Genomic DNA, 27,636 nt, shown 5'->3' with positions numbered 1-27,636 from the left:
GACACCGCCTGTGCCCCGAGCCAGCAGGGGGCAGCCCGGCAGGGCTCCTTGTCCCCTGCAGCGAGTCCCACCGTTTACACGAGGGACTCTGCACCCCTGTACTCAGCACCCAGCTCTCCCGCAAGCCATCACCTCCCAGGAGGGAGAAGAGCACCCATACCAAACTGCAGGCCACGGAGAGCTGCCCCTGCACACCCCTGGGTCCCACTCTGTCCCCACCCATGGTGGCCCCCAGGGACATCCCTGTCAGGGCTCTGCTCAGGCTCTGCCCTGGCTCAACACGGTGGCTCTTGCTACGGTCAGGGTGCCAGGTGTCCCCATGTGCCACATCCCTGCTGATGGACCAGCAGCCAAGTGCCACCAAGTTGGTGGCCAAAGGCAGCAGTAGCTCTGTCAAGGACACAGCTGAGCTGCTCGGTAGAACCTCCTCCACCACCCTCCATGAGACCCAAACCAAGGACTCTGGCAGCTACAATGAGGGTGAGCCATCAGCCACCAGGTTTATCACCTTCGTCGTGGGTAAGTTTGGGCAGCCGGGTGGAATGGAGAGCATGGCTTCCCCCAGCATCTCAGCAGGGCGGGCGCTGGTGGTGGGGGTCCCTCCCAGGGGGACAGCAGCTGCCTGCAGGCAGGGGAGTGATGGGCAGTGGGGATAAGGCTTGAGGAGATGCACAAAGATTGGAGATGCTAGAGTCTAGCTGGGGCACCCAGCTCCGTGGGGATGTCTGGAGGTGGAGAGAAGGCGTGCTGGCATCCCACGAAGATGACCAGCTCCACAGGGACATGGGGACCTACCAAAGGGTTGTTGTGGTCCAGGAGGGCATTCAGCTTCATAAGGACATGGGGAGCCTGAGAAGGGTTGCTGGGGTCCCACCAGTGTACCCAGCTCCATAGGAATGTGAGGAGCAGAACCTCTGTGGTCCCACTAGCATGCCCAACTCCTTGGGAATGTGGGGAGCTGGAGAGGAGTCACGGGTGTCCAGCCAGGGCATCCAGTTCCATAAGGAGAGGTCCCCATCCTTGGCTGTAGAAAGGATGCCCACACTTTTATGGTGGTGAGTAGGATGTAGCAACAGGGACCTCCAGAACCCTTTGCACCAGCATTTCTGTGGCTCGGTTCCTCCCTGCCTTGAGCTAGAGGCTGGACTAGAAATGCCCCAAGGAGATGCTCTCCTGTCCTATACCTCTCTGATCCACCATCTCACATCTTGTGCCTGGCTCTGTGGGGATTCTCTCCACAGATGGTACCGTCCCCAGAGCCCTCAGGGCACAGTGTCCACACTTCCAGCTCAGGACTGGGGGCTTTGCATGGTCAATGAGCACCTTGAGCCCTCCCTCCATGATCTGGGCTGAGAGGTGGCACTGTCACAGCCCCATGTCCCCCAGGAACCTGGGCTGGGACAGGAGCCACCTCCTTGAGTCACACATGTCACTGGGACACCAGAATCCGGTGTTTCTATGGGATGAATCCAGATCCCACCAAGCCCTGCAGGGTGCTGAGACCAAGAATGGTGGGTTGGCATCTGCCTGCCTCAGTTTTCCTCTGCTGGGCTGTGGGACAGGGCTGCTGGATGTCAGGATGGGAAGAAGGAGCCATTGCTCCCCGTTCCTGTTCCCCACAGCTGGGGCCATCGAGAGACACGGTGATGTCCTCTCATCCTCAAAAGATCAGGCTCACCCTGCAAAGCTGGGCACGGATATCCTGTAGGCCACTCCTGGCTGCCTGGCCTGCCAGCGGTTTCTGTAGGGCGTGCACAAACACAGCCCTGGGGATGTGGCTCCTTGGCTTCCCCACAGCATCCCTGCCTCCCCTCCCCGCTGCCATCCAGGCCGGGGGGGGGGGTGGGGAGTGGGGTTGTGAGGGGTGGGTGTGTGCACACAGGGACCTGGGGAGGAGGGACAGCCAGGGATTAGGGGGGACATGGAGAACCTCAGCCACTTCTGATGAGAAAACTTGTTTCTCCTCAGTCCCGCTGCCATCCTTCCCAGGCTCCAGCACAAACCCCTTCCTGGCCACTGCTCTGGGGAAGGAGGTAAGCGATGGGTGGGAGCTGGGGGTGACACCAGGGCCACCAGAGATGGGCAGCACTGGCCAGGGGAGCATTTGCAAAGGGTTTACTGGGTGGCAGGTGGGAGTTGGGCTGGTGGTGTCAGACCAGGGCTTAGGGTGGCACCAGCTGGGCTTGCAGGTTTGGGTGGCTGAGCCTCTCCATCCCTGCTGCATTGCCACCACCCCACAGCACTCACCCGACATCAGAGGCACTCTCAAGGGCTGGCAGCAGCCAGCTATGGGGATGGAGAGGCCCCTGACAATCCCCCAAATCCCCCCGACCCTCACTGAGGACTGGGTCCACCCACAGAGACAGCACAAATAGGGTGAGATCCTGGCACATGGGGCTGGGACTCACTGGTGTAGGGGATCTGGGGGCTCTGGTGCAGGGGCTTAGGACTTGGGAGAGTCCAGGGCATGGATCTGGTGGGCTGGGAGCCCCTGGTGTGGGGGTCAGGATATGGGGGCCTCCATCCCATGGGTTTGGGGCTGTCTGCTGTCCTGCAGCATGCAGATCGACCCAGGCTCAGTCATCTTTCCCAGGCTCAGGTCTACGAAAGAAGGCAAAAGGCAGGAGTCAACCCCCACACATTTGGGGTGCCACCCAGAGCACAGACCCTCAGCTTTCCCAGACCCCATGCTTGGGGTGCGCTGTGGGGGGGACACTGTGTGGCTCATTCTCTCTGAGCTGGGAAAAAAATGACTTTATTGGCTGCCTCAGAGTCTGGAAAACACAACCTCTCTGCCTGGCTACCACCTCTGCTTTTACTTCGGGGTGGCTGTTGGGATGGACCCTTCAGGGTTTTTTCCCCTGGGATGTGTTCTTTGGACTGGTGGCAGGCGCTTCGCTCTGGCCAGCATTCCTCAGTCCAGCTTCCGCTCTGGGAAGGCCCCAAAACTGGATGTGTGGCAACAGAAAAAGTTAAAAATAGTGTTTCTCCCGGCAGATGCAAAGAAGCAGTCAAACCCACGGGCTCTGAACCTGCTCCCTGCTTTGACATCCCACTGGAGTAACCAAAGCCACCAGGACCCATCTCATCACTGGGGGGTGTTGGGTACAGGCAGGGGGAGACTGAAAGAGGAAAGAGCTGCAAGAGGGGAGATTGAGATGAGATGTTGGGGAGAAAGGTTTTGCTGTGGGGGGGAAGCCCTGGCCCAGGTTTCCCAGAGCAGTGGTGGCTGCCCCATCCCTGGAGGTGTTCAAGGCCAGGTTGGATGGGGCTTGGAGCCCCTGATCCAGTGGGAGGTGTCTCTGCCCATGGCAGGGGGATGGAACTGGATGCGCTTTAAGGTTCTTCCATCCCAAACCATCCCATGAAGCAGGCAGCCCCTTGGGTGCAGGCAGTGAGAAGGCAAAGGGTTAACCTCCCTACACCCGCCTGATACAGCATCCTGGGCTGGGCCCTTTCTATCTTATTTTTGTTTGTAGGAATAAAAGGTTTGGCAGTGTTGTAGCAGCTTCCCAAAATAACTCAGCCTCCCATGGTAATTACAGAGCTCTGGTCCTGGGCAGTGGGTGCTGGTGGCTTCCTGGCCCTACCAGGCTGGCACCCAGTAACGCTGCTGCCAGTCAGGACCAGAGGGACCAGGGTACCTCAGGGTACCTATTCAGCAGCGTAGGCCTCCCTTGGCGTCACTGTCATTCCCTTCATGTCACCCCCAGGCAAGAAAAACACAGCCCGTGCATCACCCCTCCCGCACTACAGCTGATCCCTTCAGCTTTTAATGCTCTATTTAAAGCCCAGGCTGCAGCTCACTGGCCTTGATGGGCACTGGGTTACCAGAGTGAGGCCATGGCGAGCCAGCAGCAGCTCCAGGCTGTGTCTGGATACAGGGCTGAGAATGCCCAGCTCATCCCAGCAGCGCCTGGCCTGTCCTCCCGCCCAGTGCAGGGCTCAGCGCTGCTCCTTGAAGGGCAGGGGGAGATGGAGCTGAGCTCCTGGATCCCCAGAGACGATAATCCCTGCTAATCTTGGAGGAAAGCCCTTACTGAGGGGATTAGGGATGCAAATGGCCACCAGCACCTACCTGCTCCTGCCTGCTCCCCTGCAGCAGGGGAGATTGGTCTTCCCAGCAAGCAGGCTCACTGCTGGCCACCTGACATGGATGAGACCTGGAGGGCACTGGGGCTCCCCCTACACCAGTTGTGCATGAGCCAGCAACACGGACTTGCAGCCCAGAAACCAACCGTGTCCTGGGCTGCATCACAAAAAGTGTGGCCAGCAGGATGAGGAAGGGGATTCTGCCCCTCTGCTCTGCTCTGCTCTGCTCTGCTCTGCTCTGCTCTGCTCTGGAGAGGCCTCACCTGGAGCCCTGTGTCCAGTTTTGGAACCCAAAACATAAGAAGGACATGGATCGGTTGGAACAGGTCCAGAAGTGGCCACAGAGATGATCCGAGGACTGGAGCAGCTCCCGCTTGAGGACAGGCTGAGACAGTAGGGGTTGTTCAGCCTGGAGAAGAGAAGGCTGCGGGGAGACCTTGGAGCAGCTTCCAGTGCTGAATGGGACTCCAGGGAAGGATGGGGAGGGGCTTTTTAGAAGGGCATGGAGCGACAGGATGAAGGGGAACAGCTTTAAATTGAAAGGGGCCAGATTTAGATTAGACATAAGGAAGAAATTCTTCACGATGAAGGTGATGAGGCCCTGGCCCAGGTTGCCCAGAGCAGTGGTGGCTGCCGCATCCCTGGAGGTGTTCAAGGCCAGGTTAGATGGGGCTTTGAGCAAACTGATCCAGTGGGAGGTGTCCCTGCCTGTAGAAGGGGGTTGGAACTTAATGGGCTTTGAGGTCCCTTCCAGCCCAAATAATTCTATTGCAGTGCAATCCTGGGCCCGTAGCAGAGTGTATGTGTGTGTGCGCATGAGGCCCTTGGCAGTGGCAAGGTTGGGGACAAGGCTGAGATGATCCCTGTGGAGTCACCCAGACCCTGTGGGAGAGTCTGTGTGGGTCTGGATCTGGCTTTTCCTGCTATGAAATTACCACTGGCTTTGTCTTATGAGTAGGGCAAGTGAAGCACGGGGAGCTGCCTGTGAGCGGATGCTCTGGGAGCGCAAGGGGCATTGAGTCCCCTGGCAGCAGAGTGTGTTTAGGGGGGACAAGAACAGCCCTGGCTGAACCAGAGGCTGAAATCAGCAGGTGGCTGAGCCTCTGCCAACCACTCACTGCAGGGAATGGCTGTGGCTGGCCAGGAGCCCCCCAGCCTCTTTCATGGCTGGGAACACAAGCCCTGCGTGCCTCCCTGGCCAACCGTGCCAGCATCCTTCCCTGCTCTCAGCAGGGACAGGAGGGGACAGGACATGGCCCCATGCCAGTGGTGCCCGCTGCATTTGGAAGTGTGGGTCTGGGCTGTGGGGATCCCAGGAAGCAGCTGCAACCCTTGGCACAGGATTAGGCCAGGGACATGGACACGGAGCACAGGGCTGCAAGCAGGGTTGCCTGGATGATGCCAGTGCTGGGAAAGGCTCGTTGGGTGGAAGCAATTTAGGATTTTGCAGAGAAAGCACTGGGGAATACTGAGATCCGGTGTCCCAAGCCTAGTTCAGTCCCTAGTTCATGGCACACGGTGCCCAGTGTTTGATGTGTAGTACTAGTGTGTTTGCCTGGTGTGTGATCCCAGGTACCCAACACTTGCTAACTGGTACCCAGTGCCCGGAGCTCCCAGTACACAGTGGCTGCTGTGCAGTAACTGGTGCCTAGCACTGCCAAGAAACATCTGTTAGCAGTGACTACTGCCAGGAGGCAGCTCTGATGCTGCAGTTGGTCCCTCTCGGCTGTGCCAGCACCCGGTGCTGGGGCCGTGTACCTGCTGCCTGCACCAGACCCCATAGCCAGTGACAACGTCCAGTACTCAGTGCAGGTGCCCCATTCCCGGTGCCCAGCACCCTGTACTGAGGACACAGGGGGAGGCTGGAGCCCCGTGCCTGCTGCTGCTGCCTTATCCTGCTGCCCTGCATCCTATGGGCAGTGCCACGAGATGATGCATGATGCCAGTGCCTGGTGTGCAGCGTGTGGTGACACGGCTGGTACCCAATGACAGGTGACGATACCAGTACCCTGGGACCAGCAGTGGCTGCTGGGGCTGGTGCCCAGTGCTGAGTCCAGTGCCAGCGTCTGGTCCCAGTGCCAGACGCTGGGCGGTGATGCCGGTGCAGGCAGTGATGCTGGCGACTGGTGGTGGTGCCGGTGCCAGGAGCCGATGCCAGTGCCGGTGCGAGTGATGATGCCGATGCCTGGCGGTGATGCCGGTGCTGATGCCGGTGCGGGCGGTGATGCTGACGCCCGGTAGCGGTGCCGGTGCCGGGTGGTGATGCTGCCCCCGCCCCCGCCCCGCCCCGCTCCGCCCCCGCCGCTATTTCTGCCGCTGCCCCGGGCCGGGCCGCCCGCAGCCGCCGCTCCGGCCGGCGCCCCGCGCCTCAGCCATGGTAGGGCCGGGCAGGGGGGGCGGCAGAGGGGGCTGCAGCCGCTCCCGGGGCCCCCGGGCCCTGCGGGAAGGAGCCCCAGCGAAGTGGGGCGGGGGGCGGGCAGCGTCCCGATTGCGGCCCCAGGGAGATGTGCGGGATCCCCGTTGCATCCCCGCGGTGGAAGGGGAGGGGGTTCCCTGTTCCAGCCCCGGCGGGGGTGCGGGGTCCCGGTTCCAGCCCCAGGGATAGGGGGGGTTTGGGGATGGGAGGGGATCCCGGTTCCAGCCCCGGCGGGGGGGGATGTGAGGATGCTGGTCCTTCCCGGCCGCCCACCGTGGCATCGGGGCGGGCGTCTCCTTCAAAGGCACCTGCGCGACTCCGCGCCCCGCGGGACCCTGGCGTAGGCTGGGTTGTGGCTTCTCCCTGGTTTGCTGCTGCTTCCCGGTGCCCGGGATGCGGTGGCCTCGGTGCCAGAGTGGCTCCCGGGAGCCCGCTCTGCAGTCACCTGCGACGTTCGGAGCTGCCGAAGGGCCTCCCCGGCCCCGCAGCCGCTCGTCCTGCAGCGCTCGTCCTCCCTCATCCCTCCTCGGCGGTGGCAGGTCCCCAGGATCCCGGCCACGTCCCCAAGGGCACCTCGAGGTGCTCGCCTTGCCCGGGGTGGGGACGGTGACGCGGGGTTGTGGCCGCGGCTCGTGTGGCACCGGCGCTGCAGCCGCTGAGACGTTTGCCCTTGGCGGGGACTGTCGTGGCTGTCCCTCCCCGGCCGCCACCGTGGGAACGGGAACGGCACGTTCCTCCGGAGCAGGATGCAGGGAAACCAGACAGGAGGGTGGCTGGTGAAGCGTGTCACAACCTGCTCCAGCGAGAGCCTTCCCAAGAAGCTCAAAAACATGGCTTTGGGGATGGACAGATCCAGGCTTGGAAGCATCTGGGGGGAAAATGACAACAGTAGCTGGGAAGCAGAGAGGAGGTCCCTTGGCCATGGATGTAGGGTGAGTCGGGGCTGGAGGTGCACGTGGACACATCCAAAAGGAACAGCAGAGGTGGAGCCAGTGCTCCCCAACACCAGTATCCCATCCCTCTGTCCCTACAGTGGTCCATGGCTCACCCCAAGAAGTAGGATGAGCAATGGTTCCCCTCAGTCTCTGCTTCTGCTTCATAGTGGGATGGATCTTCTCATTGATCCCCATGTGCTGAGATGCCACCTTGTTTGCAGCCTGGACAGGCCCTGCTGTCACTTTGTCACTTCGCAGCTTGCAGGAAGCCACCATGTGTTTTCACATCCTGGGGTCCCTGCACAGGCACTTACTTGCAGGTCCTGAAAGCTGGAGGATTCCCTACAGCTGGCACTGGGGAATGTGTCAGGAAGGGTCTTGTACCGCATGCTTGCCTACCTGGTGCTGACACCGTGCCCAGAGCAGGGACCTGTTCCTCTGCCATAGGATGCCCCACACCTGTTAAAGCTATTTGTAGAACATGGATCTATTATAGTGAGTCCAGAGGAGGCCACGGGGGCAATGCGAGGGCTGGAGCACCTCCCATTTAAGGACAGGCTGAGAGAGTTGGGGTTGTTCAGCCTGGAGAAGAGAAGGCTGCAAGGAGACCTTACAACAGTTGCCAGTGCTGAAAGGGGCTCCAGGAAAGCTGGGGAGGAGCCCTTGATCAGGGAGGGCAGGGAGAGGACTAGGGGGAACAGTTTTAAGCTGCAAGAGGGGATATTGAGATGAGATCTTGGGAAGAAATATTTTGCTGTGAGGATGGTGAGGCCCTGGCCATCCAGAGCAGTGGTGGCTGCCCCATCCCTGGAGGGGTTCAAGGCCAGGTTGGATGGGACTTTGAGCAACCTGACCCAGTGGAGGCAGCTTGGAGCAGCACAGGTGCCGGCTGTACCAGGAAGAGTCAGACTGGCGGTGCTTTGGTGGGGGCCACTGTACCCTTGTCCCCTATGGAGTTCCTTCCTGTGTCTTGTCCTGCCTGGGTTTTGTGTCTGAGGTGCCCAGTTGTTGTGCAGCAGTGGGTGCTATGCCATGGGTCACATATCTGCATGTCACATTTGGATGGACTGGAGATGCCTTGGACAACCTGGCTGTGGGAAAGGACCTCACTGGAATGACCCCTTCCTTTTCCTTGCAGAAACAGTCTGGGAAAACACATCCTATGTAAAAGTGGTGCCAGGCAGAAAGATGCTACAGGTCAGACGGGGGCTTTCCCAACTCAGGTTTTGCTCATTGCCCCTGTGCCCTGCTCTGCCCCAGCCCCCAGGCTGTCACCATGTGGGGAAGGAACGATGCAGGGTGACGGGCAGGGATGAGGCAGCATGCATGTCATCTCACTGGAGCTGCCAGGCTGGTGGCAGTCCTGGTGCTGAGCGCCGGCTCATGTGTAGCCGAGCATGTAATCTGCTTATAGGGGCACCCGCGCTGCCCCGGGCTCTCAATGCCATAAATCCCTACTCCTGCTGGAATTGTAGGGTAGGGAAGGAATGTGTGTTGTAGGGAGCTGTGCCTGCACCAGACAAGGGCGATATGGGGCACAAAGGGGCACTGCTGGTGGAGTGCAGAGCCTGGCCAGACTGGTGGGTGCCGCCGCCTGGGATTGTAGTGGGAAAAGGGGCTCAAAGCTATTGGGGAGCTCCCTTAGAGAGGTGCAGCTCAGCCAGGGGTGGCGGCATTGGTCCCTGGGCCCTGAGCAGCGATGGCTGAGGCTGGGGAGGGTGGCAGGGGTTCTGCCACTAGTGCTGAAGCTGGGAGAGGGCAGATCCAGCACTGGGTTAGGAGCGTGGCTGGGACCCAGAGGTGCTGTGGACCTGCACAGGAGCATCCAGGACCCTCTGTGTCTGCCAGGCTTTTGGTTCCTGGGACCTGTTCTGGCACCAGCCGGTGCTTGAGGGCTTTCTAGGGCTTTTTAGGACTTACCTGGGGAAGGCAGCCCTTCCATGGGTCCCTGGCTCTGCGCCTGAGCTGCTCTGATGCATTTTGACATGCATCAAGGTGAATCACGGTTTGGGCCACCCTGCACTTTGACAGCTCAGGTGCCCTCCTGAGGCTCCTCCTGAGGCACTGTTAACACTTTGCCTCCCCAGGGATGAGCCAGGGAAGCTGCAGCAGGACCGCTGCAGCTCCTGCCAGAGATCCCTGTTGTGGGCATCTTTCCTGCTTCTCCCAGCCCAGAGCTGGGTCCTTCCTGGCAGAACCCATCAGACGCATCCAGAAAAGTGACTTTGAAGCTGTGTGGGGAATCTTTAATTGTCGGGTGCAAAAGTGTTGAGTTTTCAAACAGGCTTTCGTGAGAAACTGAGTTTCTCCCCTTGAAGATGCTGAGGAGCAATGCCGGGGTGGCTGGGGGTCCTTTGGGTGGGGAGTGGGGGAGGACCTGGTGTGCACTGGGAGAGAGCAGGCTTTTGTTCTGAGATAGAGGGGTTTGCCATGGCTGAATGTCCTCCTGGGCTGGGGATGAGCTCTGTGCTTAGTCCAAGGTGGGGGTGGCCGTGGTGGTGATGAAGCTCCCCAGGACCTGCCTTGCCACCTTCTTGGCCAACAGCATTTTGACATCTTGCTGAGTGTACAGGAGCTGGTTTTGGCTCTGCTCAAGGCTCCCTCTCCCATCCTGCACCGCCCCCACTGCTCCTGCCCCCCCGGCTCCCGCAGAGATGTGCCTGGGTGCTGTGGGTGCTGGACCACAGGGCCTGCCCAGGGTGGAGCTTATGCTAATGCAGCTCCCCATCCCTTCGCGCAGCCGGTGCCGTTTGCTCACTCGCATCCTTTTCCAGCTACGGGCAACACCGGTTCTGCCATGGCATCCTGCCCCGAGCTGCAGCCTGGGCAAGAGGTATGGATGCTGCGTCCTTCCCCAGTGGGCTGAAGAGGGGCAGATGGGGATGGGGGCGTCCCAGAACCCCCCGGTGCTGTGGGGAGGTGCCAAAGCCAATATTCCATCCCTAGGACAGCCTTGCTGGGGGCTGCACTTGCTGCAGGACCCCTGAGGATGTGGTGGAAACCCTTACCCATGCCACAGCATTGCTGAGGCTCTGAGGATGAAGCGGCAGTGGGGATGGGAGACTTGGAGGTTCTGGCATCGTCTCCCAGCCCTGTGTGGGCCCTGGACAGGCTGTGCCGTGGTGTGGGCTGGTGCTGAGCCCCCGCCAGGTCAGGGTTGGTGAGGAAGAGGAGTTTGCAATCACATGGACTTGCTGAACGCTACTGAGCGGCTAGAGGAGACAGGATGTGGGAGCCCCGCAACCCCCATCATGGAGGCACCTGCTGCCCCCTAAACTGGGCTCCATGGGCCCCATGTCGGTGGCCATGGGGGTCCTGGGGAGCAGGCATGTGAGCGCACAGCCCCAACAGCGCTGTGACCTTGTTTCCAGCCCACTAATTCTATGCATCTCATCTTGCCGCTGGCGCAGCTGCCCTCCCTGCCGATGGAGCAGGGACATGGGATGGGGGAGGACACGTGTCCATGGGGAGGCACTGCCCCCCTAGGTGTGACCCTGCAGGATCAAGGGCTCCCCAATACCCTGGGTGCCACCCATTTGGGGCTTCTCCTGCCCATGGCAGTTGCTGTTGTGTGGCACTGGGGAGCCTACTGCCACATTCAGGTGGGAGTCGCTGTCTGATGCCCTTGGGAATGCGTCTCCTCCCACTGATGCTTGTAAACAGAATGTGGACCCATCCCTGTCGCCACATCCCAGCCCCACTTGGGGGCCACTGTGCCTGTTCCCCTGGCCCTTGCCTGAGGCTTCTGCCTGCGCCCGCAGAGCCAGGGCAGAGCTGGATTGTGGGGCTGCTGGGGTCCTGGTGTGGACAAGAATGCTACCAGAGTGTAGCCATGGGGGTCATAGCCCTTTTGCCTGACAGATTCTGTGGTCCTCACCCTCTGCACGTGGGTCTGGTAATGGCTGGTTGGGTCCCCTGCCCTGGCTGGAGACTGAGATGGGATCTTAGGGAGAAATGTTTTGCTGTGAGGGTGAGGAGGCCCTGGCCCAGGTTGCCCAGAGCAGTGGTGGCTGCCCCATCCCTGGAGGTGTTCAAGGCCAGGTTGGATGGGGCTTGCAGCCCCTGATCCAGTAGGAGGTCTCCATGACAGGGAGTGGAACTGGGTGGGCTTTGAGGTCCCTCCCAGCCCAAACCATTCTATGATTCTGTGATTCCCTGCAACTGCCGGGATGGAGCCCCTGGTGCCACCGATCGTGCTGAGACTCATCGAATGGGCAGGCACGAGGGCACAGGCAAACCTCTCACCACTATCTGCCTCCCCTCTGGGTCCTGCCCCACTGCCAGCTCCTCCATCACTGCTGTTCAACTCCTCTTGATGTCTCTCCTTGCTCCATGGTGTCCCCTCCCCATCCTCCCAGCAGGCCATGGGATGTGTGGGGGTCCTGGCTACCCCAGAAGACCCTGAGGAGCAACCGGGTGTCCAGGGGGATGGTTCCCATCCCTATACCCTGGAGTGCCAGGAGCCGGCTGCTGTCCCTGCACTGCAAGCTGTAAGCGCCTGGGGTGCATGGGACCACAGCTGTCCCTTCTGCCATCCCCTTGGTGTCCCCGTGGTGTTCCCAGGGTGGTGGCTGGTCCCTTGGAGTATCTGTGTACCACCTCTCCCACCCCTGCTGTCCTTGGGGTGCATGTGTCCGGCTGCTGTGACATGGGAGCTTGTGATGCCAAGTTGGGCGATGCCACCTTGGGCTAGCACTACCGCAGTTGCTGTCACCTCCTCCTTTGGTCCCCAGATAAAGCATTTCCTGAAGGAGGACTCAGAGGAAGCTGAGCTCACTCAGCTCTTGCGGGATTGCCCAGTCACCGACAGCCCCAGGAAGGTGGAAACCCCAGAAAGCGGTTGGGAGCCTGGCCACTCACTCTGCAGCGTGGGCAGGGTCCCCCCTGATGGACCTGACGATGAGAGGGACTCCAGGACCTTCTCCCGGTCTCGGCCTTTGGATTTCCAGCAGCACATCACCGCCCCCCTGCCCCTGAGCCCCAATCGCCCGCGGAGCCCCTGGGGGCAGCTGGACCCCTATGACTCCTCGGAGGTACAGGATGCATTCACAGGGGCCTGGGATGGATATAGGGCAAGGAGCTGCAGGAACCATGGTGGAGGATGTTCCCAGCCTCCAAACCCAAGGGGTTTGGGTAGGCATGGCCACATCCCGTGGTGCTCTAGCCCTGGGGAACCCATCTAAGGGAGGGGGAAAAAGGGGTGACCTGGCAGGATTGAGGGGGTGGGATGGTGTCATTCGCTGTCCCACATGCCCTCTGATCACAGGATGACAAGGAGTACGTGGGCTTTGCCACGCTGCCCAACCAGGTCCATCGGAAGTCAGTGAAGAAGGGCTTCGACTTCACCCTCATGGTGGCAGGTATGGGGCAAGTGCGAGCCTGGCACAGGGGATCTGCTGATCCTACTCTGGATCCAAAAGCCATGGAGCAAGGGCAGGGCACCGGCTGCTCCTGGTCACACGGGTCTCCCTGTCCCAGGTGAATCCGGGCTGGGCAAATCCACCCTGGTCAACAGCCTCTTCCTGACTGACATGTATAGAGACCGTAAGCTGCTGAACGCCGAAGGTGAGGGGGGCACAGCCACAGCGCTAGGGTGTTCCTGGTGTCCTGGGGGATGCAGACCCACTCCCTGCCCTCCAGGATTTTCCAGCTCTCTGAGGCTGCGGGCGCGTTGCCGGCTGCCTGCCGGCACTGGGGGCCACTCCAAGGCAGAGGCACCCCCCTTGCCTGGCACGGGGACCCCCCCACTGGGGCTTTGTCCCTGCTTGGAAAACAAGTCCCAGCTTGTTGGGGATCGGCCAGAGCAGCAGCAAACCCAGGGGTCTGGAGCCACTCAGGGCACGGTGCCGGGTCAGCTGCAGAGTTTTTCAATTCAAATCGCCCAAACCTGCCCAAATCCCTAGGGCTTCGAGTCCAGTTGATTTGTTTTGAGGCATTTTGTTTGATTTGTTTCCGTTGCCTGGAGCAAAAGCCGAAGTGTGTGTGGCCACGTGCACACAATACAAAGGGAGTGTCCTGGGGGATGGCGGGGTTGAGGGCAAAGGGACACACGCGATCCCAGAGCCGTGGGGTCATACATGGGGTACAGGGAGCTGCAAATGCTCCTGCGGTGATGCCTAGTCCCAGCAAACCCCTGCACTGCTGGACGCAGGCTGCCACAAGGTGCTGGTGACACGGCCACCAAAGGGTGGCTGCACATTCTTGTCAGGATGTGAGAGGCTGCAGCACGGAGTGTCCCATCTTGACACTGTACCCTGGCTCCTGCAGAGCCACTCCAGACCCCTGGAGGGAGGGTGACACTTGGGTGCTGCCAGTATCTCTGTCACCCCTTGCCTGGGGTGTCCCTTGCCTTGTCTCTGTGCCTCCTGCCACTGCAGAGCGCATAACGCAGACGGTGGAGATCACCAAGCACGTGGTGGATATTGAGGAGAAGGGTGTCAAGCTGCGCCTGACCATCGTGGACACGCCGGGCTTTGGTGATGCTGTCAACAATACAGAGTGGTGCGTCCCACTGTGGGGTGGGGTCTCCCCAGGGCTGGGAAGTGCCCCCAGGGGCGCTGGTGACTCTGGTGGTGAGATGCCTGCTGCTTTTCAGGCTGTGATGCTGAACCATAGGAGCTCATGGGCTGGGGATACAAGGAAAGCCCAGGAGTCCCACAGGGAACTCCAATGGTCACCTCCTGTCTCCACAGCTGGAAGCCAGTGGCAGACTACATTGACCAGCAGTTTGAGCAGTATTTCCGTGATGAAAGTGGCCTCAACCGGAAAAATATCCAGGACAACCGAGTCCACTGCTGCATCTACTTCATCTCGCCCTTCGGCCATGGGTACAGGCAGGCCCTGCCTGTGCTGCTGGGAGCAAGCAGGGATGGGAAGGGGCTTGGTGGGACGGTGCTCATCGGGCTCTCCCCACAGACTCCGACCCCTGGACGTGGAGTTCATGAGAGCCCTGCACCAGCGGGTCAACATCGTGCCTGTGCTGGCCAAGGCTGACACCCTGACACCCGCTGAGGTGGAGCGCATGAAGAACAAGGTAAAGGGAGGTTGACCCAGGCTGGAGCTATTCCAGTGGGTGTGAGTGGCCGGGGGGGAGGGTCCCCATTCGTCTGGGAGCTCTCTCCAGGCCCTGTCTGCAATTTGCCATGGGGCATTCTCCATGCAAAGGACATGTAAAGAAAGGATCGTATTGCCCACGTGCCCACCAAGGACGTGTCTCCCTGGTGCTCAGCAAGAGTGTGGAAGGGTGCAGGGGGCTATCTGTGACATCCAGTCTAGGATCTCCTGCCTGGGACGGGGTTTGTGGGTCCTTGGGGGGACACTAGGGCTGTATGGCTCTTACCACCCCATCTCTGAGGGCCAGAGCCCTACCCTCAGCAGAGCTGTTTGCCTCCAGATCCGTGAGGAGATTGACCAGTACGGCATCCGCATCTACCAGTTCCCTGAGTGTGACTCTGATGAGGATGAGGAGTTCAAGCTGCAGGACCAGGCACTGAAGGTGGGTCATAAAATCATAGAATGGGTTCGGTTGGAAGGTACCTCTCAAGGACATCGAGTACAACCCCCCTTGCAAAGGGTTTGGCTCCTTCAGCTTGACCACTAGGGTGGGAGAGCCCCGTGGTCAGGAGGATGTATCGTGCTTGGGTATTCATGGTACAATACACATAAGCCCTCTGGCAGCCCCAGCATGGTGGGGTCAGTACATATCGCACTACTTGGGCATGTCACCAAGACCCCACAGGTGCCCCCTTATTGCAGTGGGGCTAAGCTGGAGAAACCTATGCCATGTCTGCTGCCATCCTGCCCCGTGCTCTCCAAAGCCAAAGCTTCCATGTGTCCTGGTAGATGGGTGCTGGATATGACTGTGCATGGAGGGATGTGGGCCACAGTGGTCAGAACCAAGCCCTGCTAACCCCTGCTGTCCTCTGGCAGGAGAGCATCCCCTTTGCTGTCATCGGCAGCAACACGATCGTGGAGGCCAAAGGCCGACGTGTCCGCGGGCGCCTCTACCCCTGGGGCATCGTGGAAGGTAATGCTGGGCCGTGTCACTGGCGTCCCACCAGCCCTGGGGGATGTGGACATCATGTGCCTCATCTCCACACTGCTCAGCATGAGGGACGTGGGGGGCTCTGGTGGCCCCCTGACCCCAGACTTCCTGGCAGTGGAGAACCCATCCCACTGCGACTTCGTGAAGCTGCGGACGATGCTGGTGAGGACCCACATGCAGGACCTCAAGGACGTGACCCGGGAAACCCACTATGAGAACTACCGCACACAATGCATCCAGAGCATGACCCGCATGGTGGTGAAGGAGAGGAACCGCAAGTATGGGGCTGGGAATGGGGTGACAGCCTCGGGGGGTGTGGTAGGGGAGCATTTCCTCTCTCTGGGGTGACTCCAGCCCTTTGTGAGTGGTGAGCTCGGGGGACTGAGGTTGTGTGAGTGTCTATGCCAGGCATCGTGGTGGGCTGGGGGCAGCGCGGTGGGGGGCCCTTCCCATGCCATTGGGCAGGGACTGGTGTTGGGGGGGTGTTCTGGTGGGGAGGGGGACCCTGCATCCTCCCAAGGAGCCTCTGTCTTAGGGGGATGCTTAGCAGAGAGTGGAGACCCTGTGTCCACCTGGCCTGGCTGGAGGGAATGTTCCAACAGCAAGGGGTTCCCTGTGTCCTTTGGGCTGGGTCTGTTAGGGGGGCTCTGGCAGGGAGGGGTCCCTTCATCCCTGCAGGCTCCAGGGCCAAGCAAGCTGCTGATGCTGGGGCTCTGCTGCTGGTAGCAGCCAGATTCCCTGCCCTCCCATCACCTTAACCCACCCCAAGATGCTGTGTGGGACCCACATCAGAGTCCCTGGTGGGACCCTCCAGCAGCAGGGCTAGTGTGGCATGGGAGTGAGCCGAGGCACTGTGGGTCCTGGGGAGATGAAGCAGCAGTGCCTGGGGGCTAGTGGCCTAAGAGGCGCCTCTAAGCTGGTCTCTCCATACGTGTGGCCGGAGAAGGCAACGTCCCTCCGCGCTGAGGTTGTGCTGTGCCGACTGCTCTGCCGACTGAGCCAGGACATGGCCGGGATGTGCTGGGCACCCATTGCCCTCCTCCCCTCCCTGGCCCCAAGATAAAATTCTTGCTGGTACCCAATGCTGTCTTGGTCCTTCTGTGCCCATGCAAAGGCCAGGCAGCCAGTCTCACAGAGAGCAAGCTGTGTGGCCACCTGCCTGTTGTCCACACAAGGTGCCCCTGGGGTGCTGGCACCAGTGGTGGTGCCGGGAGGATGCTGTGTGCCAGCAGCATCACCCTGGCTCACCCAGGCATGTTTGGGACTGGGTGGACGTGTCACTGTTTGGTGGCACCAGGCTGTTCCCAGCCAAACGCTGCCCAAGGGAAGGGCTGCAGGGCAGGCACCCCCATCCTGCTGCCCTCCCTGGGGCGGGGGTTGGGGGGAGGGTTGGTGCGATTTTGGGGCACAGGAGACAGCAGTATGCAAGCCCTGTGGCCTTTTCTGGGCAGCCAGCTTTGCCTGGGCTGGTGAAACTGCTTGGCCTGTTGCCAATGCCTGGCTGAAGCCTTGCTTGCTGCCAGGGATGGAAGGAGCTCAATGCGCTCCCCACTGGGCCCCCCATGGCGAGGGGTTGTGGCAGTGGGCAGTGACTTCCAAAGCTGTTCAAGATGTATACAAACTCCATCCCTTGCCATGGCACACTGGCAGCCCCTCCGGGACCCCAAAGGGCAGGGGTGACCCAGCCTGCCTGTGTGACATCCGCTGTGTCCATCACCCCTTTGCCCTCAGTGGGGCTGCGCCAGCAGCGGCACGTGGTAACACGCATGACCTCTGCCAGCCACATTGAGCGTGTCCCAGCCACATGGCCTCCCTGGCCAGGAGAGCTGGTCCCTCCCCATTGCTGTTGACATGGGAGAAGCCATCGATTCGGCTTGGCTGCACAGTGGGGATACCCACAGGGCTCTCTGGCATGCATGGGCTTTGGACAGGAGCAGAGCATTCCCTGGGGCTGGCTCAGCAGCAGGGTGCTCAGGGAGTCTGTCCTGCAGTGGGGCTGTGGGTGGGGGAGAGAGGAAGATGCCGAATTTAAAGTATTTTAGAGCAGCAGAGAAAATACGGGGTGAGGAGAGCCCAACCCCAGGTCAAAGCACCCAGCAGGATGCTTCCCAAAGTGGGAGCACATGGAAAAAGCCAGGCAGGGCTTTGTACCCTGGGGGGTCCCTGCACTCCTTGCTATGATGGTGCATCCCTGGATCCCCCCAAACTATTGTGTGGCAGGTTGGGAGCAGGTGTGGCTAAGGACGTGGGGGATGCCCGGAGCCACATGTAACCCCCTCCCTGTAGAAAGGTACAGGATGATGCTGGTAGGAGGGCTCACGGTCTGTACAGATGTGTGCTGGGTACCCACAGGGGTGCCCAGGGGAGTGACCCCTGTGGAGGGCGGCAGGGCTGTGGCAGCATCCTCACCTCCTCTCTCTGCCTGCAGCAAGCTGACACGGGAGAGCGGGACGGATTTCCCCATCCCTGTCATCCCCTCCGTGCCAGATGTGGAGACGGAGAAGCTCATCCGGGAGAAGGATGAAGAGGTGAGTGTAGGGGAGGACTGAACCCCCCTGGTCCCCTCCCAGCCCCAGCAATGGTGTAGCCCTCAGGGGCCGCCATTCCCGCAGCGTCCCAGTGGTGGCTGCTTCTCCAGCCAGGGTGGGGAGATTTTGGAGGGGAGGCATATGTTCCCCCCTCCCCACCCCTACGAGCCCACAGCTGCTTGGGATGCTTGACTCTAGTACATCTGCAAGGGAGCTGGTGTGACTGGGGAGGTCCAGTCCCCCTGCTGCCCCCCATGGTCCCTGCTCTGCTCCCTTCCAGCTGCGGCGAATGCAGGAGATGCTCCAGAAGATCCAGAAGCAGATGAAGGACTCGCTCTAGCCCCCTCCTCCTCCTCGCTGCCCCCTGGCCCCAGACCAGAACTGTTTACACCATATTCCATCCTGCGCCAACCTTGCTGTCAGACTCTGCACCAACACCACACCTGCACCTTAAGCTGCTGCGGTTCCACCTTATACGATCAGCCAGCGCCCAGGGACAGCGAGGGGCCAGGGCACCCAGCCTCAGCACCCAGGTTGCTGCCCCGCCACTCCCCAGGCTGGGGACAGCTTTGTCCCCTGACCTTTGGCTTTCCCTGTGTCCCTTGCAGCTTGGGGAGGGCTACCACACCCCCTGCTCCCCAAAGCCTGGCTCTTGTCCCTGCATCCATGCGGGCCACCCTTGCACTCAGCTTGGCCCTGATTTAAGGGAAGAGGAAAAGGAGGGACTGGACCCAGCCTCCCAGCTGCCCTGCTGAGGGGGACAGGGCTTTTTCCACCTGGCCTTGGCTGGCACAGAGGGACAGCAGCTCCTGGGCACCACAGGGGTTGGAAGGGCAGCCACTAGCCCGGCTGCGATGACAGCTGGCACTCAGACCCTTGGCTGCCTCCATGCCAGCCCTGCTGTGAGGAGGGACTAAACTCCCCAAGTCCATCTCTGTCCTCAGCAGGGACCCTCTCCCCCCTCAGTGTGTCCAGTTGCAAGTCCCTTGGGTCCCTGGGCACTGGGAACACTGGGGAACCACAGTGTCCACAGCAAGTCCCCTGAACCCCAAATCAGAGGCTGGGGCACCAGTCTGGCCCCCCTTGATGCTGGCCCTGTAAAGCAACACCAACTGTCCCAGGCCACCAGCGCTTCCTGACCTGCAGCAACAGTATCAGCCCTCATTGCTGTTTTGGCCCTTGGTGCCACTTGTCTCTCTATGGTGTCCCTGTGTGTCCCCACGATGCCCATGTTACTTCCTGGAAGAGTATCCCTGTATGTCCCCCAAGGATGTCCTCATCCATGTTGCTTCCCAGCAAAGCACTGTTGTGCTGCCCTGTGATGTCCCCACCGATGTTGCTGCCCTGCAGAGCACTGCAACCTGCCCCCTGCAGCCTGTCCCCACCTGTGTTACTATGCTGTGCCCCCCACGCAGCCTGTTCCCATCAGTGTGGCTTTCCCACAGACCACTATGTCATGTTCCTGTGTCTCCCCAGGATGTCCCCATTCATGTTACTTCCCAGAAAGCACCACTGTGTGTTCCCAAGGCAAGCCCTGCCCTGCACCTCCTGGCCAGTGGCTGCAGGGCATCCCTGGGGAGATGGACCCAAACCCCTGCCAGCTCCCTGCTCCCCTCAGGCAGGGAGAAAGATGAAGCTGTGGCGTGGAGGCAGCACTGGGATCAGTGGGAGCTTGCTGGCAGGGGGATGCGTCCCCTCCCCAGTGGGGCTGTCTGAGCCAGGATTCTTCAGGTGGCTTCATCCCTCAGAGAGGGGTTTGCATCCTGGCAACTTGGCTGGTGGGGATTGCGTGTGGCTGAGAGGAGCGTGTGCACCATCGGTGCAGGACAGTGTCTGGCCTGGGCCAACCAGAGGGTCCTTTGACCCCTGTGGGCATGGCCCCTACAGACAGGGCCCCACAGGCTGCATTAGCGCTTTCATTTTTTAAATCTTGCTATTTTCTTACAGAGGTACCTCCCTTTGCATGGCGGTCATAGAGGCATTTATTAATGGATAAGCAGAGTATAGGTTTATAAATTCTTATAGAGCTCGTGGAAATATTTTTACCCCTCCACAATCGTTCTCAATAAATACAGCTGACCCAGCTTGTTTGCAACCCCATGTATCTTCCACGTGGGTGTGGGCACCTTAGCCTCTTGCTCCTGGCTCCTATTTCACTGGCAAAGGCTCCAAATGGATTTTCGGGGGTTGTGCTGCACCCACAGGGGCACCCAGCTCAAGGTGGGGTGGGAGAGCTGCATGGGACCCAGCTCTGGGGATGGGGGGGGGACGCGAGAATGAGTTTCCCCTGCCAGCTGCTGGCTTGTCCACCTCTTGTTGCTGCCTTGAGGTCCTTTGGCCTCGGGTGCTGCTGGGGTTGGGGCTGTGATGGGAACTGGGAGCAGAGCGGCGAACTTGACCCAGGAGATGGAATTGCCCTCCACCTGCTTTCGCTGGGCATCCTCACAACTCTGCAGTGGGGTGAGCCCCGCTGGGAGACACCGCGGGCACCTGGCATGCACCGGGCACCCGTGCACTCAGTATTCCCCCAGCTTGGCTTCACCAGGAGCTGGCAGGGTGAAGGCGTAGGAAGGGTGGGCAGAGTGGCACCAGGATGTGTCTCTACCTGCCTTCCAGTGGTCATCATCCACTGATACCCCTTTCTCCCTCCCTGCTTTCCTGTCTTGCACCCCACTGTACTGCCCCTGCACCCTACTACCCTTCCCTGCCCCCTTGCAGACCCCCAGCGCCCTCTGCATGGTGCTGGACTGATCCAACCCAGCCCAGCAGTGTCCCTGCTGGCTCTTCCTGCCACCCTCATCCCCTCAATCCTGCTCTGAACCAACAGGTCCTGGCACCCCCAGCCCTACTGTGCCTGTCTGGGGGATGGCAATGAGCAAGGGGGGGTGCACAGGAATAGGGACCAGCAGTGTGGGAGGGCACCTGCACTCATGCAGCTCCAACCCCAGCCCAGGGCAGCTTGCTGGGGTGACTCAGGGTCTCCCACCACAACACTCAGCAGCACCCATCATGCACATGGCACAAGGCTGGACCTGTCCCCCTGCACCCTGCGAGGCTGGGCTATGGGGTGCTGGAGGAAGCACATGCCCAGGCATCCCTGAGTCCACCACCACATCCCCTGCCCCACGGGCATCCTTGCTCCAATGCCTCAGACACTCTGAACACACTTGCCTGGCCCCTATCCACACCCTTGGCACACATTTAAGCTCAGAAGCCCCTGGGCCATGGCCCAGACCTGTCCTCTGTGCCCACCCTCTTGCTTGTTTTGTTTCCTGACTTCCTCTTAGGTGTTTTTCCTCACATCCGATGGTCACCGGATGCGCAGCAGGACCTGCTGTTGCCCCAGCCCCACTTGCTGCCCTGAGATGGTACTGCAGGGCCTCCCCGCACTTTCTCTGTCCAGTCCCTCAGATCCTGCACATGATCAGCTCCTCTGCTTTCCTCTGCCGGCATTCACCCCTCGCTTACACATCTGCCTGCCCCTGCCCAGGTCCCCCCATTCCTATGCAGCCACTCACCCCGGCCAGCTCTGGTCCTCTCTGCAGGACTTTCCTCCCATCAGGTCCTTCCTTGTGTTCAAGCACTTCTGCTCCCCACGAAGCCCCTTCAACTCAGCACTGGTCCCCTCCACGCTCACTTGCACCCCTGCATGACACCACCTGTATGCTCTTGTCATAGAATCATAGAAGAGTTCGAGTTGGAAGTGGCCTTAAGGTCCATCCAGTTCCATGCACCCTGCCATGGGCAGGGACACCATCCATTGCTGCTCAAAGCCCCATCCAACCTGGCCTTGAACACCTCCAGGGACAAGGCAGTCACAGCTTCCTCAGGCAACCTGTTTCAGTTCCTCACCATCCTCATTATGAAGAATTTCCTCCTTATGTCTAGTCTAAGTCTGCCCCTTTCCAATTTAAAGCCATTCCCCTTCCTCCTATCACTACACACCTTTGTAAAAGCTGGACACCTGTCCAGCTTTTTTGTGTGCCCTATTCCCTTCCCCCTCTCCATATATGTCTGGATCCTCTTGAATTCATGTGCTTGCTGCCCCCACAACCCTCCCTGGGTTTCCATGCCCTTCTTCTGGTCTGCTCCAAGGCCCTTTTGGGCCTCCAGACCCCTCTGCCCTTTCTTCTGCTCCCTGGGCAGCAGAGCTGCCTGCCAGGGCAGAGAGAGCGCAGAACCTCACACCACCCACAGATGTGACCCTGCCCCACAGAGTCAGGAAAAGGAGCCTGGAAATTGGCTCTGCTTTTGGCTGCTCCCTTGGCTGTGGCATGGCCGGGCTGGGGTGAGTGCCAGCTGCCTCATTCCCAAGGTACGGTTGAGCCAGTCAGGTCAGCGTAGAAGTTTCAGCAGTCACTCTGCTCCTTGCTTGTGTTCTTCATACAACTTGAATCACAAAGCACAGACTATTTTGCATCAATACTTCTCCCAAACCAGCACCGGTGTAAAAGCCAGGAAGCTCTTGAGTGAGAGCCATGCCATCATACATCCCTGTGTGGATGGCGAAAGCCCATTAAGTGCATGGCATGTAAGGACATGGAACTGTTGGAACAAGTCCAGAGGAGGCCATGGAGATGATCTGAGGCTTGGAGCACCTCCTGTACGAGGCCGGGCTGAGAGAGTTGGGGTTGTTCAGTCTGAAGAAGAGAAGGCTCCTGTGAGATCTTAGAGCAGCTTCCAGTACTGAAAGGGGCTCCATGAAAGGAGGGGAGGGGCTCTTGAAAGGAGGGGAGGAACAGGATGAGGGGAACGGTTTTGAGCTGCAAGAGGGGTGATTGAGATGAGATCTTAGGAAGAAATGTTTTGCTGTGAGGGTGGGGAGGCCGTGGCCCAGGCTGTACAGAGCAGTGTTGGCTGCCCCATCCCTGGAGGTGTTTAAGGCCGGGTTGGATGGGACTTTGAGCAACTGGATCCAGTGGGAGGTGTCCCTGACCATGGCTTTAAGGTCTCTTCCAATGCAAACCATTCAATTGTTCAATGGTTGTATGATTTTTCTCTGCAAAAGCAGCTGAAGCATTCCAGAAGGATTCTCCAGATGTCCTTGGCAGACAGCTAAGGACATGCTGTGTTTCTCAGGTCTTCGCACCACCCCAGACACACTGATTTTGGTTTTCCACCAAGTTGAGTGGTACTGTTGATATGCTGTAGGGAAGGGGTGGCATCTAGAGGGACCTGGACAGGCTGGAGGTGTCGGTCTCTGTGAACCTCTGGAAGTTCAACCAGGCCAAAGGCAAGGTCCTGCCCCTGGATCAGGGCAATCCCCATTACCGCACAGACTGGGGGATGGATGGATGGATGGATGGATGCATGGATGGATGGACGGACGGACGGACAACAGCTGTGCAGAGAAGGACTGGGGGATACTGGTGAGTGACAAGTGGGATATCAACCAAGCATTTCCTGGGCTGCATCCTCAGCAGCATGGCCAGCAGCTTGAGTGAAGGAATGCTCCCCCTCTGCCCCACTCTCCTCACAACCCCCAGCCTTGCACCCAGCTCAGGAGTCCCTAGCACAAGGCACGCGCCTGAGAGAGTGGATCCAGAGGAGGCCACCACAATAGTCTGAGGGCTGGAACCTCTCTGCTAGGGAGGTGCTGCCGGCACCATCCACAATGTGCTGCACCTCCTCATCTTGCTGTGGGTCAGAGCGGGGGCAGAAGACCACCTCCATGGGGTCCTTCCCTCCTTTACCAGAGTTGCCTCAGTCCCACCTTGCTCCCTCCTTCATTTTACTCAGATGTTGAGCCTCACCTGTGGCCAGTGATGCCAATTCAGGTGGTTTATCCAGCCAAAACCCACTAAAACATGGAGATGGAAAGTGCTTGTGCTTCCTTGGGTGGAAGCAGTTCTACCCCAAAGGCTGTGATGCGTGAACTTGCCTTCTCCTGTGGCCTCCCCTCTCAGAGTCCTGGTACTCTGAGACAGACACACGTGTTGGTGGCCCTGTCTTCATCTCCCTTCACAGAACAACCAACAGAGCCTCTTGTTTTGGCCCCAAAAGAGATGATTTAGCCTGCTTCCCCTTCTTTGTGAAGGATCAATTCCAGCGCTGAGGCTCTGCTGACAGTCCCAGCCCATGCCTGCCATTCCTGCACTTCATTCTGCATGATTTTGATCACATCTTCAAAAATAAAACATCCCAAACCCGCTCAAATCCAGCCTTCTGAGGGCAGAGACATTTCTGCATGACAAAAGCTCCAACGCAAATTCTCCGATGTCCTATTCTGGGTTTCTAGCCACCACTGGCTCTGCCTGCAGACATCCACGCTGGAGCTCCTGCTGAGCCTTTGCAGCACTTGCAGGGGTAGGAAATGAGGATTTCTCAGGGTAGAGAAGGAAATCGCTCCCCTCCTTCCCTGGGCAATGCCACCCCGCGCCTGTAACCTAATGGAAGCCCATCTGGCATCAGCATTCCCTTCCGTTTGTTTGTTCATTTACTGCTTACATTGTCTTTCCCCATATTGAAGAGACCCATGCAGCCTCATCTCTTTTTCCAGCCGATGAGGCTGTGTGCATGGAGTGAGGCTCAGCCTGGGGAGCCCTCCTGCCCCACAGTCCCTGAGCAGTGCGGACAGTGCACTACGATGCCCCGGTTGCAGGCAACTAGCCCTGGACAGGGAGGTCCCATATGGTTCAGGTGTCACTTAGTCAGGAGCCTGGGTTGAGCTCTTGATGCGGCTGCTGCCCTCCTGGAGCTCCCATGATTGATGTTTTTATAAAATCCAGGAACCAACGCACTGCCTCTGGTTTCTCTCCACCATCTCTTTTACCTCTTCACTACTTATCACATCCATTTCCACCATCACCTCTCCAGCGTCCTGGTAAGGCAGCAGCAGTCAGTCCGATTGCACCCAGCTTCTCTGCCTGGGCAGGAGCCCATGGCATGGCTGTGAGCTGCAAGCTAGTGGGATGACATGCCTGGCCCTCACCTTCCTGATGTGATGAGGATTTGGGACACTGTGTCGGAATGCATTCATCGAATGTTCATTAAGAAGCAGGCAGCCTTTGCATCCCCTGCTCACAACTTGATGACTGAAGTAGACCTGGAAACCCCTATGTTGCTGCATGCTGTTGCTCTTCCCCTCTTTTAAAGGCAGCTAAACCATCCCAGAATTACCTTGCAGCTGGCAAATGGGCCCCAGACCTGACTGTCCATCCAGCTCTAGCAGGCAGAAGCCTTCAATATGCTTTGCGGCTCCTGTGCTCCACACAGCCAGAGTGGAAAGATCAGACCAAGAGCCTGAAAGCTGTTTCCAGGGCTCATCCTAATGATGAACCCCCAGTATGGCTGAAGGATGGTGGTTCTGCTCTTCACCAAACACCTTTGAGAGGCTGAAGAGGAACGAGAGGAAAACGCCCAGCATATGGAAGTCTTCTTCAAGTTTTCCAGTGTCTTCTTGCTCCTCTGTACCTCAGGGCAGGGAACAAACAAAGCAGCATCACCGCACTTCAAAAATTGTCCTTCATTTCTACCAGCCACAAAATGCTCATTATTTGCTCTTTCTTTTCTCCTCAGCTTTCAGGCTGCCAGAATACATGGAACTAGGACATTATTCACTGTTGAGGAACAGATGTTGGACCTTGCATTAAGTGGTGCCACTGCTGAGAGGTGGGTCTCTGGGCTACTTGAGATGTCGGCAGATGTTTGTTGGGCTCCCTTCCACCCAAGCTGGTATTCTTTGTAAAAAGTAGAGATGGAAACATTTGCTCCCCCTTGCCTCATCTTCAGGGTGGACATCTGTCTCTGCACCACCAAGAGAGGAAGGGAAGCCCTTCAGAAGGTGCTGAGGCCACCACAAAAGGAAGCCACCCCCCCCACAGCCAGGTGTATAAAGCTTGAGTCTCTCTGTGTTACCAGCTGGCTTCAAACCTCTCATATTAGTTCCCTGGTGTGGTGATGATGTCTAACAGACAGGCCCTGGCGCTGATACTTCTAAGCAAATTGAGACAAAATTGTTGCTCCACAGTTCTGCTGCATGAGACCTTGTAGAGGAAAACACTGGAGCTCGTGCTGGCTCCTACAGCCTCATTGGAGTTTAAACTCTTTTGGCAGCAGCCTTCAAAGAGAGAAGAGATCGATGGCTTGCACAAAAGCCTGTGGGCAGGCAGATATTCCATGATTTCTGCTCAATACTGACATCCTTGCAACTGTGTTGCTCCAGGGTGCCAGGGGGGCATCAAGAGCTTGGGGTGCACCAATGTCGGCATTAGCCTGGTGACCTCTGCACCAAAAGCAGAGACGGCTTCTGCTCAAGACAGCAAGAGGGGCTTCAGAGTGACCTTAGATGCTCTTGTGGAGGTATTTTTTTTTCATAATGTCAGCTTTTTGAGGACAGCCTACCCAATGGGGCCTGGCTAAGTTTCTGCAGACCATAGGTGTGTTGAGCGTGGACAGTTTGAGTGGCCCAGCATCATCCACCCATGCTGTCCACTTGACCCTCTGATTCAGAGTGTTTTCATATTGCTGCTGCCACAGCTGGGTGGCTCCTTGCAGCAAAAGAATCCCTGGCCCAGAGCCCAACCCACGTCCTAGCTGTGGTGGGTATGTGAGAATGGGACAGGAGATGGGTGGATGTAATTATAATGAGATCTTCACTTGCAGAAAACCTGACTCTGGGAAGTTCCATCTGATGAGTTCAATGGCACATTGTGTTATTTCCCATTCCTGAGGGAATTGTATTGGTCTCTACTCCCAAATAACAAGTGATAGGATGAGAGGAAGTGACCTTGAGTTGCGCCAGGGGAGGTTTAGGTGTGATATTGGAAAAATTTCTTTATGAGAAGAGTGGTGAAGCACTGACCCAGGGCAGCTTTCTGCCCAGGGCAGCTTTCTGCTTCCTTCCTGGACTTTCTGGGTCATCAGCCAGGACTAAGGGTCCTGGCAGAAGCGCTCAGCATTTGCTGTACTTGGGCAAACAGCGCCATCTATTTGCAGCGATATTTCATGACTGCCTCTGTAGATAATGTGGCACCCATGGTTGGATATGCATGGCCCAGCAGCAGGGCTGGGGATCCACACCCAAGTCACAGGCTTGGCATAGCATGCTCTGCTGCCCTAGGTCGTGCTGGGTTAGATCTTACCTCCAGGCACCTCCCTGCAGCCCAGAGGTAGGGCCAGATATTTGCACTGAGTTTCAGGTTATGATAATGAGTTGCACGTGTGCACAGGGACCAGGGGAGGGGAGTGACACGAAGTGTCCACAGACAGGTCAGAGAGCCCAGGCTAGGGGGCTTCATGTTCGATTTGAAGGGTCTGCCCATCCACTCCCACACACGGACACCAAGACAGCCACCCTGAGGTCCGATAGCCAAGTGGTTCTCAAACCCTGCCTCACATTTCCCCATAGCTGCCTCGGACACGTGCCAGCCCATTGGGATCCCAGAGCTGTGGGGGAAGCAGAGGTCCTGGGAAGGTACCAACCCCACAGGATCAAGGGGACCAAAGCTAGCCTGCCCCAAATTTTGCTCTGGGACAAGGCATGGGGATGGCACTGCCTTCAAACAGCTGGGGTTAATCTCTAGATCGAAGCCTCTCGTTCTTGTGGGAGACTTCAATCTTCCTGATATCTGCTGCAAGTACAGTAGAGCAGAAAGGAAGCAGTCTAGGAGGTTCCTGGAG

General features: G+C 58.8%; 1 protein-coding gene across 7 annotated transcripts; it reads left to right on the top strand.

Moving 5' to 3' along the window:
* Window positions 1-6,419: 6,419 nt before the first annotated feature.
* Window positions 6,420-20,119, top strand: SEPTIN4 (septin 4). 7 transcript variants are annotated; one of them, XM_069873962.1, is made up of 13 exons: window positions 10,101-10,276; window positions 11,805-11,933; window positions 12,177-12,476; window positions 12,710-12,803; window positions 12,922-13,008; window positions 13,821-13,944; window positions 14,136-14,270; window positions 14,359-14,476; window positions 14,837-14,938; window positions 15,373-15,469; window positions 15,603-15,765; window positions 17,916-18,015; window positions 18,296-20,119. In XM_069873962.1, the coding sequence occupies exons 1-13, from the start codon at window positions 10,241-10,243 to the stop codon at window positions 18,353-18,355; spliced, it is 1,545 nt and encodes a 514-aa protein (XP_069730063.1). In that variant the 5' UTR covers window positions 10,101-10,240; the 3' UTR covers window positions 18,356-20,119. The 7 variants fall into 7 exon arrangements, with proteins under 7 accessions (XP_069730065.1, XP_069730063.1, XP_069730062.1 ...); XM_069873961.1 differs by having other exon boundaries at window positions 11,802-11,933; XM_069873964.1 differs by lacking the exons at window positions 10,101-10,276; window positions 11,805-11,933 and adding an exon at window positions 6,420-6,469 and having other exon boundaries at window positions 18,296-20,118.
* Window positions 20,120-27,636: the final 7,517 nt, after the last annotated feature.

The sequence above is a fragment of the Phaenicophaeus curvirostris genome, chromosome 21 (genome assembly GCF_032191515.1).
Source record: "Phaenicophaeus curvirostris isolate KB17595 chromosome 21, BPBGC_Pcur_1.0, whole genome shotgun sequence".
NCBI lineage: Eukaryota > Metazoa > Chordata > Aves > Cuculiformes > Cuculidae > Phaenicophaeus > Phaenicophaeus curvirostris.
This window is presented reverse-complemented; position numbering and strand designations above follow the sequence as displayed.